Source organism: Saccoglossus kowalevskii, chromosome 3 (genome assembly GCF_978046115.1).
Source record: "Saccoglossus kowalevskii chromosome 3, keSacKowa6.1, whole genome shotgun sequence".
Classification (NCBI taxonomy): domain Eukaryota; kingdom Metazoa; phylum Hemichordata; class Enteropneusta; family Harrimaniidae; genus Saccoglossus; species Saccoglossus kowalevskii.
Window position 1 is genome coordinate 23,853,329 of NC_140643.1, and position 17,713 is coordinate 23,871,041.

Consider the following 17,713-nt stretch of genomic DNA (forward strand, 5'->3'; position numbering starts at 1 on the left):
ACAAACATAGTGTGAAAGTTACGCAGTAAAACATTTACTAGTATTTAAATTCGAACTTAACTGACCAACTGATAAACACGTGCAAGTACAAGCAGAGAGACTAATTGGCTGCGATATTAAATTGTAGAACTCCCTAACAATGGACATGAAAATACCAAATACAATTCGTAATAAACATCATATGCATTTATGAACACACTTTTATCATTCTTGTCTGTAATCCTACTGTAGCAACGGAACACTTCAAACAACCTTCTCACTATCTCATTGTAAAGTGGAAACTATTATTACGTTTTTACTTTTTTTCATCTACCAGCGAGCTTTTATACTGCTCTATATCAAGGTACCCGTTGGTGATATTATTTTTCAATTTTTCAGTGACGTCTGTTTAAATTCAGCATTCAGTTTGGTTCTATTCTATTACTTTTGTCTGTTTTTCGTCATGTATGTGGAGTTTATGTAACCACTCAAGCTTACAAGAACAATCAATGAAAATTTAGTACATGTATAACTGGAATCTTCTTTTTGCTGAATATTTACTGTGTTTTTACGCTGTTGTGTGCAAATTTCTTTAGCTGTAAATTCAAGTCCATAAAAAGGCGAATGTCTCTGGTCGTCCAAGAAGCTACATGGGTCGTCCCAGTCTCTGTCATCGCGTCACTAACAGCAACAAGGCTAATGAATGGATACATTAATTAATTAGCGAAACAAATAAAATCCGAATGCAAATATAAGTTAAAGTGAGTCTATATTTATAGCCATGGCAACACTTTGAACACGACAAGTTTCCATGCCAGCTGGTAATACGAACTCCGTAACTCGCAGCAGGTAGTTTGATTATACACAGCAGTGGTGGATCACAACTCAGTGTTGGCCTGTTGCTGTCTAGGCAGAATGTTTACCTCCATGGTAGGACAAAGTTTTAAAACAAATCGTGGATTTAAATCGCTAATACTGCTAGCTTGCTACAAAAACCCAAAATAATTTACTGGACCAAACAACACACACCTTCTGAAATATCGATAATGAATAATCAAACAATATTCACAATACAGAAAATAACAAAATGTAAAATCATGGAGATAAAAGACACCACATGGTAAAATCAACTAGAGAATCAGGGATATTTCCTAGGTATAACTTCTTACTGATGAAATGTCTCAGCTAAAATTCAATTTCATTCAACTTTCAACAATAATGTAATGTATTTTAGGTCAGTGTTGCTGTTAAAATAAACATTTTGTTTATGTTTGGGCATCCTCAAAAACAAGTGACAAGACATTTTACATTTATGTTTTTTGGGGGGGGGGATAACTCACTGTTTTATGTGACTTGTTTTTATTTTTATTCTTAAACATACTAGTATCAGCTTGTTCGTATGTGTGTATATTTTATATATAGATAGAAAGTCAGTTTTGATAAACATTTCGTGCATTGCCTCTATTTCACCTACATGCTACGATACGCCCTCATCGGCAATGAATTGAAATTTCACTTGACGTCACTTGCGCCCGGGGTATGCGCAGGGAGTAGGTCCATTAAGTTCAAGATGGCGGCAAACCTGCCATCGGAGTTCAGCAAGTTTGAGCGATATCGGCGGCAGATAGGGGATATATTTGATGAAACCAAGACTGCCTTTGGAGAAATTATAGCGTCGGGACAATTTGAACCAGGTAAAATTGCACGATTCACACCAAGTGTTTTTCTTATTTCTAAATGACTCAATCAGTAACTACCTCACTCTCAATCGATGTGTTGTTTTTAAATTTATAATGTTTATCGAGTTTCACCACAGCGATCGATGGATATGGAATTCGTTTTCCCCTGAAATTCATAAGTATGCGTATACATTGCTCAATTGAGAGTGCGATACGAGCTCAAATACGTTATGAGACACTGAGTCACGCCGCGTTCTTTCACATTGAATACGATGCAACAATGATATTAAACGAGGAGACTGAATGAACCGAAACATAAACTGAACAATAATAACAAACGTTTTGACTAAACTTAAGTGCGATAATATCGGAATCCAACTCACCCATGTTCCATTTCGTATATTGGCTACCTTTATCGTTTTAAAATTGTCATAATAAACAATATATATCATGAAAGTGAAAGTTAGACAACTGCGTTTAAAGTCGTGATACCTTTTGTAGGTATTAAAGTATGACAAGAATAGGGTCTCTGTGAATTCTGTGTAATTAATAATATTGATAATATTGAACATTATAAACTTGTGTTACGTTTACTAATATAATATAGTACAGTACTGGAAATGTAAATATTCATGTGTTAACAATCAGTAAATGTGATTGTCAATCAGACTATGTATCTGAGTATGTCAATAATGACCTTGATGTTGGCATTATCTGAAATGATGATGAAGTTAGTTTCATATTCAGGTTCATTTTTTTTTCGTATTCGTATTTGGTTTGGTTACTACCACTGGTGCACATGCTTGTATTCAGCTGTCACGTGATATTTTGTCTGATGATAAGACTGAATCAAAGTTCATTTGAGGTTCACCAGGCAATCAGAAAGCTGCGTAATATGTTTGTATGACACATAGCATAAACAGTCTGGTTTTATTACTGCGATGATGCAGTATTTTGCTGTTATTATTTTCTGAGCAAACTTTCATGTAGTAGAATAACTGTATTATTGACAAAAACAGTGAACCGATTTAATTTCATGATTCAATTCAGGGATTGCATTAACCCCATATTTTGCTTCCCGAATTATTGAAGAGGACCCTGTTGCTCCAATGTAGTACATATATATATATATAATCCGCAAATGCACACATGAAATTAAAACAAAGTTATCAAGGATTTTAAAAAAAGCGTGGAGGAATTCCCCCATCATCATTCTAAAATAGTTTTTTTTTTTTAAATGAGAGAGAATTTCTACCTTCATTTCTGAAAACCAGAAGGGATTAAATCATGACTCATTCGTAATCGCAATTTCACCTTATTAACCTTTATTTGTTCCGGATAGATAGGAAGGAATAAACTTTATTTTTAAGAATATAGGTAAATAATGATAACAATTCTAAAAAAAAAAAAATCCTTTGTAATTTATGACAAATCTGTAAAATAAATTACTTGTGTCAAATTTTGTTTTTCAGTAAAAATTACTTTCTGCTAAGTTTGCTTTAAGGATGTTTCATTTCTTGTGCATCAACTTTCAATATGTATAATTTTTAAAAATTATCTTACAGTTCACAGGTTCTTTGATAACAAAATCCAGAATAACATGGGTGAAACAAAAACTATTGAAGCCTAATATTTTATCTTGCCATAAAAAAAATGTAATAATGCATGAAGGGTTCTGTTATAGCTTTTTTAATACCAAAAATATATACGACCTGTTTTAATACACATCAAAACATTAATGATGGTCTGAAAGTCATTATATTATTTCATTTATTACACTGTAGCTCCTGTGTGTGTGTGAAGCACACAAGGGGGTAGTGAGTTTGGTTTGTCTGTCTGTCTGTCTGTGTTAGCACAATTTCAAAAACTTCTGAGCAGACTTAGATCAAAATTAGTACGTAGGTACCTTGAGGTAATATGCAACATAATTAGTTTTGGAGCCATGACTGTGCATATTAAGTAGCTAATTTACATATTGTCTCATTTCAACCAGTGTAAGCAACATTTTGATTATATTTGCTATTGCTGCTGAACATCTGTTGGCTGATGATCCTAACCTCTGATGCCATTGCTCCCTCACTGACTGTGGAGAATTTTCATTTCTTAGAATTTTTTTTTTATTAAACAACAATGATTGCATATATTTTGCATTCACATGGGAGCTTTGCAGAGTTTAATTTTGTTTTTGGTTGTAATAAATCTTTGTCTAAAATATGAATATATTACTGTTTTTGTGTTAGTTTAATCAAAAACGCTTTTAATATATTTGAATGTTTTAAGTCCCTGTGACGCACAACTACATGTAAATGCTACTGGTACTGATTCGGATACTGGATATTAGGCTATGACGTACATGGTACGGAGGTTTTGTTGATTGAGTAGTCAGCCAGAGTTATACACAGTGTGTTCCTGTATATGCATGTCAGATTGTCTGATTTATTTTTCCATGGACACCAGTATAAATTAATCTACAATGTTGGTGTATATATAATATTTGTTTCAAAATAGGTAGCATACAAATATCATAGTTGGTGTAGTCTGCTGTCAGATAAATACCCTGTTATGTGTGTTCTATTTATGACCAAATTACTCCCCGTAATAAAACAACTGACGTTGACGACAACATGCTAACCCAAATTACCATATTACTGTGAAATACTTTATTTTCGCTGAAAAAACTTTTTGAGTGTTTTGTATTGATTTTATTTTCACTGATTTTTGAAGAGTTGAATGTAAAATATACGATAAAAAGTATATTTGCTGGATTTTATTTTTCACTGAGTCATTCCTTCAGCGAAAATTATTTCCAAGCGAAAATAAAGTATTTTACAGTGCTCTAATTAGATTTGTATTTACGGTATTCATTTTAATTTTTTTACGGTGGGCGATGTTTCAGATAAATACAGTAGAAGGATTTTGGGCCTCTATGTTTGCCATTTGGTGGATCACAAAACTTCACCTGGTGTGATGAAATAATAAGTGATATCATCTCCATATAATAATAATAATAAAAATTATAATAATCATTTAGAACATAAAAAGAAAAGATGGTTAAAGAGATACATGCATATTACTATGTACATCAGTATTCTGAAGTCACTCAAGGCCAAAATTTCTAAAAATATTTTAGATTAATTGAGAATATGAAGAAAATGTATGGCCATGTATTAATTTTTAATTGCATCTATTCTCAGCATTCTAGTGCAGCATCCAGATCTAAGACCCCCTAACCTTCACGTGAATATCAAACCCTGTTATTTATGTCATTCATTTGTGATTGTGCAATTAGTTCAGCCATTAGAAAGTAAGTTAAAACCATTAGTATCAACTGTACTTCCCATATATTATGCTGTATTGATGTAGTTCAGCTATAGGTATGAATCTCCATAATTCACTTCATGTGCTTGTCCCCTTTTTGTGTCTACTTTCAGACAGGTCATCTGGGGTCATTACAAAAAAAAAGTCGCACAATGATTTTACAGACCTTTACACGTTTGATATGGATCCCATAGCCACATATACACTACATTGTATGTTTACACAAAATAACCACCGCTCTTTAAATTACTGTAGTCTTTACATATGTGTAATTTATTCACAAGTTTGTCATGACTTTCTTGTAAACTATTAGAGAAAGGTAGTTTTATCAGATTGTAATATAGTTTATTTACCACTACAGTAACAATAGGGAAAAATAAATTGCATGCAAATGAAAATGTCGACATCGTTGTAATACCGTAATACCATGAAATTTTATCTTTGCAAGCCCATCTAATTATTAAAAGCATTGTATAATAGACGTTATTATAAGATCCTACTGTACTGTCTATGGTTGTATGTACCATATTTATTCTATTAGAATCACTCAGTACATATACATCTCCAATCGAAGCACCCATTCATTTATTGTATGGTGTGTTGTTTAATAAAGCGATAACTGTTGGTCTTTTTTATTTTTAATAAATCGCTTTTTATGTCATTAGTGCCAATTGGTAATGACCTTCGCCAAAATGTGACCACTGAAACTATAGCATACTGTCAAACACTTTGAAATAGCTACATGCCTTTTTAGCGAATTTGACTCAATGCATGAATTACCTAAATCTTAATTTAGCTAAAATACCAATAATCTCACTGTGAGAATATACTTTATTTTAAATTAGCGACAATGCGGATTAGCTAAATTAGCTAAAATAACGTGCTAGCTAAAAAGACATGTTTTAACAGTATACTCTATATACCGACGTTGTACATTAAATCACTTGCAAGTGAAAACAGATAACAGCAGTGTTGCATCTAGGTCTCCAAAGGATGCCATACATTGAAATCTATTTTTGCCAAGCGAACAACATGATTACAATACTTCCTTTGTCAGAAGGGTTCTCACTGATGATTTTATGTGTTCTGTTTCATACGGTCCCCATCACATGACTGATTTCAACGAAACAGCGACTACCGAGTACTCAACCCTTAGTTTTCACATTGCATTAATGATTTTTTATGTGACATTAGCCTTGTGTATAGTCATTTTTCTCCAGTAATTGTGTCTGAAACAATATTTCAGTAGATCTGGACATCTTTATGTGGTTTATATTTAAAAAAAATTTTGACCTGACTCATCCCTGCTATAAAGCCGATGTATGAGACACTTGTGCGATAAATCTCACACTCACTGCACTCAAAAACATTTATTATGGTAGGTTAAGTAAAAATAGATCTATTAAATGTGTACAAGGAAGTAAACTATTGAATTGAGATACACCCATACTTTAATAAATATAGAGTAGTGGGGGTAGCCTTTGATTGGTCCATGAATCCATTTCCCCTCTATGGGGTATTGTCATGTAACTATGGAGTAGGAATGCAAGGTAGAACATACCAAAAAGTAATAATAAAGCACTCTGTTGACATGAACTGTTTTTGAGACTGACAAAATATATATTCTCAAAAAACAGACCAGAATAGGAAGTAAAGAGAGGATTATTTTAATAGTGTGAAGGGATGCTGGTCAAGCATTAGGGGTGGGGCAGAGTAAAAGTACAAATGCATTGTGTGATCTTGCTCATAATTGGTGCTTGGGAGAAAGAGACATAGCATGGTTTGAGATTGCCATGACTTCTCTTTTGTGTTCTTGTTAATATAATCAGACTGAATGGCTCTGTTGATTAATTCCCAGGTTGTAAAGCGTACCTAGTACCTGTATTTACATCAGTTGTTGTTTACAGTTTATTCTATGACACATGTTACAAGGATGACTAATTTGCATATTCAATTTTCCCCATTGTGTACTGGTATGACAGTGTATTTATAGTAACACAGTTCAACATGTGTTGACTAATTGATTGGTACAAGTAGACGAACTAATTTGTACTTATTGTTATAACGTATGTTTATTAACATTTGTGTTTTAATTGAAGGTCCATGTGTGCATTTCACGCATAATTCCTATTGTCTGCTTTGTGTGTGCATTTATCTTGGGTTATTTCATTGTGAAAGTTGAGTTAAAGAGCTCTGACGCATCATGTTTTATATGCGCCCTTTGTGAAAAATGGCTTTTGTTTACATAAAATTCAACACTGCATGACGACAGCACCATTTGACAGTCTACTTGCTGTATGATACATGTCTTTAACAATTGGTATCCAGTGCTAGAACACATCTGTATATATATTGGATTTATTTAGAAATTCATGTTAGTATTGACATGCCTGGTCTGATTGTTTTTTTGCATTTTAAGCTCTCTATATGTTGCAATGTATACAAAACTTGTAACCTTAACCTTAAAATAATACTCAGTACTAAATCTAATAATTAGATTGTTGTAATAGCAAGCTGTTGGTTACTGCAGTATTAGTGACATACATGATTAGCGTAATGTATGCGAGGGGTCAAAATATTAATACATGTATTTATTATTACATATTACACAAATAGTATTAACATTAAGATTATTATTAATTTATAATTCTATAACTTTATGTTATGCGGAATTAGCAAAATTAAAACCTTGTGAATAATTAATTAGTACCTCTTTATTACTTTGGCAAAGAACAATATTTTTATGAATCCCGCGAGTCAGTGAAATGTTTTTGCTGTCAATGACTTTCACAAAATGTTGTCTTTGCGAATACCATAAAATTGTCGAAGCATGTAAATTTCAAGCAGCGAAAATTAATCAGTGTACAGTAGATAATAATGAAAAGACAAGAACATGATTACCATCCATTGTCTGTCTGTCACATGCACGTTTGTAAGTCAAAGTTTTCATTGGTAGTCAAATGTGCAACATCAGCTGACAGATCTCTGAGGGCATGTGTTTTGTTTGATGTAAGAGACATTCTTCATACACATGTATGGAGATGAGCTGACGTTAAGATAATGTTGGTGACATTGTGTACAAAAATAAACTCTGTAAGGTTATGGCAGTTTATTGTTTATGAAAGACTGTATACCAGACAAAGAGTAAAATCAAATAATATTTATTAATATACATGTACCACTGCAGGTTGGACCTTGTTTTTTGTTTATACCACTTATGGATTTTGAATGTAGAATTTTTTCTCTATGCCTCTAACAGCACAAATACCAAACTGTACTGGCCGTTGTGGGGCATTGCTGACTAATTTATTTCATCATGTCTATAATCTAGATGACTTGCCCTGGCATGGCTTGATATCCATGAAGGCAATTACCTTGATGCCCTACCTGACTGCCTTGGTACCCTTAAGTACACATTTTCAAAGAGACAAAGGCATTTTCAACATGCTTTCCGTCAAAAGTGGGTGCCCTCACAATTCCGAAGGGTATGATATCAGTTTACATTATCAATCCTGAAATAATAGAGATGAAATATATTGTATATACACATTGCCAAGGCTGGAAATTCTTTCTAGAAAAAGTATAACATTACTGGTATTTGGTTTCATCAACCTAAACTTGAGCTGTGTTCTTTGGAAAGTCCCTTCTCCTCTTTCACTCCGTTTCCTGCATAAACAACAAATACATGGTATCGTAGCACTAACATGTTGTAAACTACCTGGGTTATTTTTGTTATCAGAAAGAATAGCAACAAGCCAAACATGTAATAGAAATTTGTCAAAATAGTTTACCAGACAACAGGGCAGGTAACTTTAAAAACTTGCCTGCCCTGCAAAAAATTTACCAGACCTGTTTATGTTTTCAATATTTTATTTATTTTCAATTGTTTCGCTATATATCGCTCTGCATACTTTACAATACACTGCTCTTTGACAGTATCATTGATAATCATCCAACTTGAATTCAGCTTTCCGTGATGAGACAATTTTCCGCATTCTTTTGGTTTTATCATACACCCTATTCGCCCCTTTGGAGGCACATTTTACTTTTTGCTTCTTTGCTAGAGTCTTGATTCCTAAAAACTGTCTCAACATTTTCAAAATACAGTGTAAAAACACCGAGCAGAACAATATGTCAACTCCAGCTCTGATAAGTTTGGATCAACTGGGACTCTCGCATATTGTGAGTATTCAAATCACGCATATTGTGAGAGTTCACTAAATCATGCATCGTTTGTGGATTGTTGTGGTTTTTACCTTTTTTACATGTTGCATGTGTCAAAGCAGTCGCATCAGGTACATGTACATGCCGATAATTCTGACAACAATCGTACATCCATAGACATTTTGTGATTTTTGTAAAAATCCACCTGACCTCAGGGCTAATAACTAGAGATTTTCACCAGCCTGACTGAATAGATACACTATATCCATGTACGGGTGTACGATCAGGCAGTAATTTTAACACTGGTACATGAAAGATGGAACTTATTTAATCTTAAGAACAACTTATGGGAATGGGAATTTTTAATGAATATATTTTGACTAGGTTTAGCTTTGAAGACATATTATACATAATTTTTGGCGAATTGTTTCGTTTCTAAAAATTTACATGGTTGTCCAGGTGGTCTGCACTTTGAGTACAATGCCATCCCTGATTCCCTAGGCTGAGGAAAAGACTAATTGTTAGAAAACCAAAATCGTTTCCATGGCTTTAATGTAGTTTAAAGTGTATAGTAGTATATACTGGCTAGTATCCATGTACAAATTTTGTTCACTAGCAATCAAGTTAGTAAAATTTTTATCTTATTTTTGTCACTATGGTACTATTAACGTTGATTATTATGGATTGTATGTAGTGGATGGATAGTACAAATGTATACTCGCTGGTACTGTATTATTTTATAATAGAAGCGTACCGAAACCAAAATATTCTGTTTGTTGCTTGCTGGATAATTGACATATGACTTGCTTTGACTATAAAACACGTCCTTTAGTCATTTACGCAAGTGCATGCACTACTAATAGAGCAAATATTTGATTTACTTCAGGCGGCAAGTAGAATGTAGGGTTCAGACAAAGTGACATCAAAGATATCTGTTACAGATTTATCTCCTCTATATGTTGAATATTAAGCAAATGATTTGTAATAAATTGGTAATCTTAGAAAAGGAAATGGGGGGGAGGGGGGGTTGTGGTTTTGGGCATGGGGGTTGTGGTTATCGGCATGGGGTTGTGGTTGTGGTTTTGGGCATGGGGGTTGTGGTTTTGGGCATGGGGGTTGTGGTTTTGGGCATGGGGGTTGTGGTTTTGAGCATGGGGGTTGTGTTTCTGTATTCAGTAAGCCCAGTAAGTAATGTCAGATGAGAATAAAAACTACTTGTGTTTGTTTATCTATCATTTGGCTCAATAGTTTGCCACTAGGTAGCATACTTAGTTTGTTGTACTGTTTCTGCTCTATTAGTAGCGCATACATTTGTATGCTTATGTAAATGACAGTGGTGCATGTATGGTTAAAATAAGTTGTACAATGTATTTTAAAGTGCCTGTGAAATGGCTGCTATTTTCACGCCTAAAATTATCCATTGATACATAAATATTAATTTTTATGTTTCTAAGCATAAATAATTTTTTTTAAGTGAAAAAATGTGTTTTAAACTCAGTCTACGGAAACTTTTTTTTGTGTATTTTAAAACGAGGCTCCTCATTAGCTTCTCGTTTGCATACAGAAATTCCTCTTGTGACGTCAGAAGGGGAAGTCGCTGGGCAGCTTGCATTGCCGATACGTGTAAATAAGGCAAATTTCTTGTGCTGTTTTCTCGTCTTTGACTAAATTGCCACTTATGTATTTGTTCTTCGAGGAAGAATGGACCATAATGAACACATAGTATCAAGTTTGTTGCATGGGGTTGAGTCAGATGCGAAATATGTCCGGTCTGGTGTAGCTAGTCACCGTGGTTGTCACCGTCACCGGGGCACGTTTGTACACTGTCGCTGGACTCCGGCATTGAACAAAATCAAATTTGACGGCTGAATGGTCTTGTTATTTAGCAGGTTACTAGACACTATTGATTTATAAAATAGAGAAATAATTAAAAAAAACGACAAAACACAGTTACTAAATAAATGACTGCCGCGTTGTAATGGTTGAACGCGTCGGGTCATGAGGGGGACAAGTGCGTGAATGGCGGCGTTTAATTGGATAACAAAAATAATTGAGAGCGACTCACATACAGACAAATTCAGAGTGGATTTAGCGTGATTTTCATGATTATGGCATCATATTAAAGAAATACATTGACAGCTCAAGCCCGGATTCTTATTCCGTAAATTATTACGCCGATCAAGCTGCAAGTAAAGGCAACAAAGGTGTGAATTCGACATTCAACACCAATAACCGAACAACTCAGACACTTTTAGCCTGCGAGAATGAAAACATCCGGAGGGCTGCGTAATTTCCTGTTTGTCCGACGCTTCGTTTTTGCGTCATTATCAAAATTACTGCTACCTTTTACATAACACGGGTGGTTGGTCTCTATAAAGTGATAATCAGGATCGCAAAAAAATCAAATCATTTGAAACACATACTCGACGTCTCTCTCCCTTCTGAAATCCGTCTCAGTGATCATGGGCTGGTCCGGAATCTATTTTTTCGAAAACGTTTTGTATTTTCGGCGTTTCTCGTTAAAACCTAGTTGTTATGTCATGGACAAGGACAGTTTTTCAAAAACAAAAAAAAGAATCTGAGGTGAAGTGGACACTGCATATGACGCTGTTAGGAGGAAGTCCACCCCAACCTTTTCTCGTTATTTTCACGGTATTTCGTTTAAAAGTACAGTTGTACGTTGAATGACACAGTGATATAAAAGTACGGCCCAGGGGTATGGCTTCCTCTCATATTTTTGCATTTGGTGGCGCACTTTCGGCAAGAGTCGAAAATCCGGAAACAGTCGATCGTTTCAGGATAGGTGGGCGTGGCTACAGCACGGGAAATATCTCAAATTTACTTGGATACGAGTAATCATTTTCAGCAAAAAAATCAATAATTGCCCATTTCAGTGGGGCACAGATCTAAAATGGGAAGCGTGTGGGTGGGCATTGCACAGGCACTTTAAGTATCCAGTATACAATCATTGTGTTTTTTTGGGGGGTTGAGTGTGCTTTTATTAAAAATGTTCTTCTAATAGAGCAAATATGGTATTTAGACTGTAGGTGGTGGTCAGATTTGAAAAAGTATGTTAACAACGCCCTGCGATATATGTTTAGGTCAACTCGTTAGCTATGGAATGCTAAACGTACACCTACGGTGAATGTAATATAATGGGCATGGTGGTTAGATTGTGAGATAGTGCATTGACCTCAGTGTACTGTATAATACATGTAGACAGCCTTTAGTATTTACTATTCTTAGTTTTTTATATTCATGACTTTGTTTATGATGATTAATTGGTTGATTTTTTTGTCTTTAAATATGTCAAAAAATCTCATATTTTATTTTATAGAAATACCACAGTGTAATTTTAAAAGCATAAAGCATTTACTGATACAATGATTTGTTCATGACAAATGGTGTATTGATACACGTGAATAATGTAACAGTTTTTATGTTTGAAAGCCAAAGTCAAGTTTAGTCACGTTTCAAACACCTGCAGTAATTTTTTCCATATTAGGTCATAAATATGGATGAAATTATTTACATACATAGAAGTATACATACAATTTTTTTTTATTATAAAATTTGGAAAATGTTACTATAATATAACGGCATTACAGATTTTATGGATCCTATTCAATTGATGTATGTTAACGTCTTCTCTTTTACAGGTCAGATTTCTTTTATTGAAATCCCTGAAAATGAAGATGAATGCGTGAATAACACCCTAGAGAAGCCTCCTTGTATACTGGTGCTTGGCCAGACGTGTTATGCTAAACTCGTAGTTGTCAATGAACTCCTTGGGGACCAAGTACTGCCGCAGGTTGACAGCGGGTACAAAACAGGCAGTTGTCGTATGGTCCGGATACGCTACGGAATTAAGAATCATTTGAGTTTTATGCTGCCCGATAGTTTTGAACTTGTGGATGAGCATTTACATATATATAAAAGTGAGTGGACTACAGTGCCAAAGGAGGAAATGGAGATACAGGGAGACGTGCAGTTTGACCCGTATCTTCGGAGCGCTGTTTTAGAAGTCTGCATCAGTCACACGTTGTTGCAAGAAGGCGCACAACTAGTAGTATCCCCTTGTAATTGCATCGGACAAAATATCATACAGGTCTATCAGAAATGTTGTGAAGGAGTGCTTCCTATAGTTATTTACGCTCTCGAAAATAACTGTTTAACAGACAAAGAGGTGCAGGAGTTGCGCGAACTTCGAAGCGCCGCTCCCGAAGTACCGATATACTTTGTGTGTACGCACAGCATCGGTGTGACGGAACTTACAGAATCTGCAAAACATTGTCTGAAATATAATCCTGTTCAAGAGAATACACAATGCAATGGCTGCCCCGAAGGCGTTAACAATGAATGCGACTCAAATGACTCTGATGAGCGTCCAATAACAATACGAGAGCAGTTGCATGAACTCGGCTACTTGTCCCACGAAGCAAGTAAAAAACCTTTTTACAAAAATCTTCAAGTTCTCAGTGTCACAGTTGACAGTGAGCTTGTTACAAACTTTGATAACTTCTCCACAGTGTTGCTGTACGTCAGGCACGTACTTCAGTCGCACCTTGTCACAGCGGCTTCAATTTTAAATAACGCTCATCAGCGTTGCCTGAAGATGTTCATCACCACTGCATTTGACATGGCCAGGGATATGATGATCACGCCAAGGAGGGTTCGATATGCCAAGGAGAAAGAAATTTTTCTATACGAATCTTTGTTGGAAATTGCAAGTCAGAAGCAAGAAGAGTTGAAAGATCTGATAATTCACACGGTGTTGAGTATGAAAGAGGACTTACTTGAAGAAGCAAGCAATTTTATATTTGTTGGTAAGTTTACATTGTTATGATATTATTTGTTCTTCTACCAGATTTCAAGAATCATCATATAATCTCTTGAATAGGCGTCACTCAATCTGATTAAAATTCCGCCCTACCTACATCTGATCCGACGCCTATGTAAGTCCCGTTCAAATCTCGCCTAAGTAACAACCAATCACAGCCCCCCTTTTATACAGGCTGTTGGTTGCTTACTTTTCAGTGTATACGGGCAATCTTTCTGTACATTATATTTTGCCCACTTGAATAAACCATTAATAGAAAATTGCTAGTATATTTTTATTTACAAAAGAAATTCCACAGCATTTTACAATTTTTGTCATTACATTGAATATTTTTTTCACTTCCAACAAATGTGTACACTTCCAGATACATCTTCGCCAGCCAAGGTTCGTTCATTCAGTCATCGCTTCAATTTTACATCAAACACTGAGCATAATTATCTAGAATGGAAGCAAAAAAATAAGTAAATCGTAATGATTAGAACACTGTAAACAGCTATAGTAAACAATGCAAACTGATTTTAAATTGTATAACGGTCACTGGCCCACGGCATCGACGCAGAAAATTGGAGCAAAAAAATATTTCCTGATCAATTGCGATGTGTTCCAAATAAAAAATATTTTATTCCAGTCCAAATCAGCTCAGTTACTTTAATAAAGGGTTATTGAATAATGTACAAAATGTTGATACAATTTGATGAATATTTACAGCTACTGCTTCAATACCGTAGAGGATTTTGGCCCGATCGTCAACAAAACATCACCTGTCTCCAGGGCAAGCGACTGGAAAAAGACACCGGTGTTAGGTCGAACCGGTGGAAACAAAATCGTAACTTCCAGAATTACTACGCAAAATAACGATCTAAACTTGAACCATTCGAGCCACAATATTAACATAAAAACGACTTTCGTTGCATTTGACAATGATAAACTTACCGAAAAGCCGTGTTTTTCTCGGTCGCTAACGTCGATATAATCAGCCATTTTATTTGAGTGTGTTTGCCATCTGACTGCCCTGTGACGTCATCATGTGCACTATAGAAGGAGGTCTGTGATTCGTTGACTAAAATCGCCGATAGTGGGTCTCGTTGAAATCTTGTTACATAGGCATCGGGTCAGATGTATGTCGGGCGGAATTAAAAAATAACACAAAATCAAAATCAAAGTAAAGTAATAAAAAATAAAATTAAAATATGTTTATAGCCAAAATAATAGTTGCGTTCACGCACAGCTCCTTAGCACGGGCTAAGAGGTCAAATTCCTTAGCCCGTGCTAAGAAAACGTGCGTGAACGCTTAGCACGGGCTAAAGAATGCCAAGTACGGGTTAAATCTGATCCGAATTTAAGACGCGGTCTAGACCTTACCACGAGCTAATGAAGTATGCGCGAACGCTTAGCCCAGGGCTAAGCACCCTCTGCGGCGACCTTTGGGTGTGAAAATTGTCCCATGTTCGTTTAACGACACTATTCCACCAGTCATTACTCCGCGCTCGCCTCCACACTAATCGGGTCACTGTAGTAGTAGAGCGTACAGCAGCTCCAATCGTAGACAAAATAAATTTGATTCGCTGTCTACGACATGCATTAATAAAACTCTGTATTCTGTTACGCCCGTTGTATACTGTTTATGTGCATCCAAATAAGTGGTCCATCTTCTCTCGCGTTCCTGTGCACGTCGCTTCAAATTTAGAACGAAACATGCCAGCAGCAGAAATAGAACCTCGCACGTGTCATCCATTTTTCGTTCGTAAATAGCGGCTTACCAAAGGTCACCGACTAATGGCACCCCTTAGCCCGTGCTAACGACTGGCCCTCCCTGTGCGTGGACGCAATTGGGTCTAGCCGAAATGCAAATATGCTAGATAAGCCTAAATCAGCTTAAATCTTAGTCCGTACTTTGTGTAACGTGAACACAACTATTTAAAGCCCGTACACTACATCAGATTTTAATCAGATTGAGCGTCACTCTAATCTAGACATTAGGAAAGATTGAAATGTTGGAAAAATGACGTCTACTCAAAAGATTATATGGTATGCAATGTACAAATGTAGCAGTATTGGAATTTTTAGTTTCTCATCAGGTGGCTGGTATCATTGGGTCTCCGCTGGATCAGTTTCCCTCCGTTTCTATCCTTGTTTAAATTTGTTACTGCCTTCCAGTTTGGTATTGACCATATTGATGTGCGTAATGAAATAATCCCTATTAGGCTGATGATCAAAACTGTAGATCACATGTTATTTTGGCAATACATACTATTGTAGTGCCTCGCTAATAGAAGTACATTAAAACCCCAAAATGTATTCATTGTTAGTACATGTATATTGGATAATATAGACACACCCAAGTCATTAAAAGTGTGTGACATCCAAATATGGATCACCTTGAGCCATTCATAAAATGTTTACATTCTTAATGTTTACTATTCCTGCTTGGCAATACTCTTGTACAACATTTATTACATTTTAATGACACCAGTACTTGTCACATTCCATTCCGTGGAGGGGGGGGGGGGGGGTCATCTCTGACAATAGAGCTTATGCTTATCATGCTCTTAATCTGTGTGTTCATGTATTTGCTCCATTACAAGTGCATATGATTACATACATTGCAGAATTTTTATAGGGAAAATAAGTTGCATTTAATTGATTCAGTATACATACAATACATGTACTGTAAAATGACTAATTTTCACTGATTTAGCATTTCAGGCATATTCAGTGGGTTTTAATTTAGCGCATTTTCCAGTCAGCGAAATAAGCAAAATTGAAACCCAGTAAATTAACCTTATACAATAATTGTTGGTTTATATGTACTTCTATTAGAAATATACTTCAAATAGAGCAAATAAGGTGCATATCATTCGGACTCAGGACAAAATATTCTTATTTCTAACATTATAAAGTGTGTGTACGTGTTGGTTGAAATCACAACATTTCATTTGAATTCTTCAGACCGTGTCACAGACAGCAATTGTCAGAAAATGGCATATTTGCTTTAGTAGAAGCACATCTCCAATGCAAGCACAATTAAATCAACAGTTGTATGTATTTTTTAACCGGATCATGAACCCTTATCCTGCCAGCCCCATGTACTTTTAAATTGACATGACCAAGGTTAAAAATGTAAATTATTGCGACCATAGACATACCTCTGTCATTTACGTAAGTACATGTGCTGCTTATAGAGCAAATACTGCAGCCTTATCAACTTACCAGCTTATCAAATCATGAAAGTTATCGGTAATTATGGCAACAAAAAAATTGGTCTGTATTAATTAAAGGCAGATTTCTTACATGGATTATGAAATATCAGTCATAATCTGACACATTGGATAGACATTGCTGCTTATTTCCTAGCATGCCAATCAAAGTTATAGAAAGGAAATAGAACGTGCCTATCAAAATGAAAGATAGCAGTACCTTGTCATAACCCCAGATTTACGATCAATTTTTTGTTGATTGTTTATGATTATTTTGTCATTCACTCGTAATTTTCAATCATAATTGGACAGGTTTGTAGAAATTTAACAGGCCAATGAAATGTTATACCTGTAAGTGCCTGTCTAAAATAACAGGTACACAGGTAGCTAAAAGCATGATGCCAAATGACACTACAGAAAATCGTACATTGTCAGTGTTTGAACTTCACAATTGACTTGATACCCAGAGTGTGTGCCTTAATACTGTTCAAAAAGATAAGAGATCTTTTCTATACATTTTCTGTCTACTAAGGAAC

General features: G+C 35.4%; 1 protein-coding gene across 1 annotated transcript in view; it reads left to right on the plus strand.

The window, feature by feature from the left end:
• The first annotated feature begins 1,525 nt into the window (after positions 1–1,525).
• The window catches only part of LOC100375914 (dual serine/threonine and tyrosine protein kinase-like), a 35,674-nt gene continuing 19,486 nt past the window's right edge, over positions 1,526–17,713 (plus strand). Inside the window, exons 1-2 of the mRNA XM_078009154.2 lie at positions 1,526–1,673; positions 12,800–13,966. Of these exons, the coding sequence (XP_077865280.2) occupies positions 1,550–1,673; positions 12,800–13,966 (1,291 nt within the window). The 5' untranslated portion in view covers positions 1,526–1,549. The remainder of the gene's footprint in view (positions 1,674–12,799; positions 13,967–17,713) is intronic.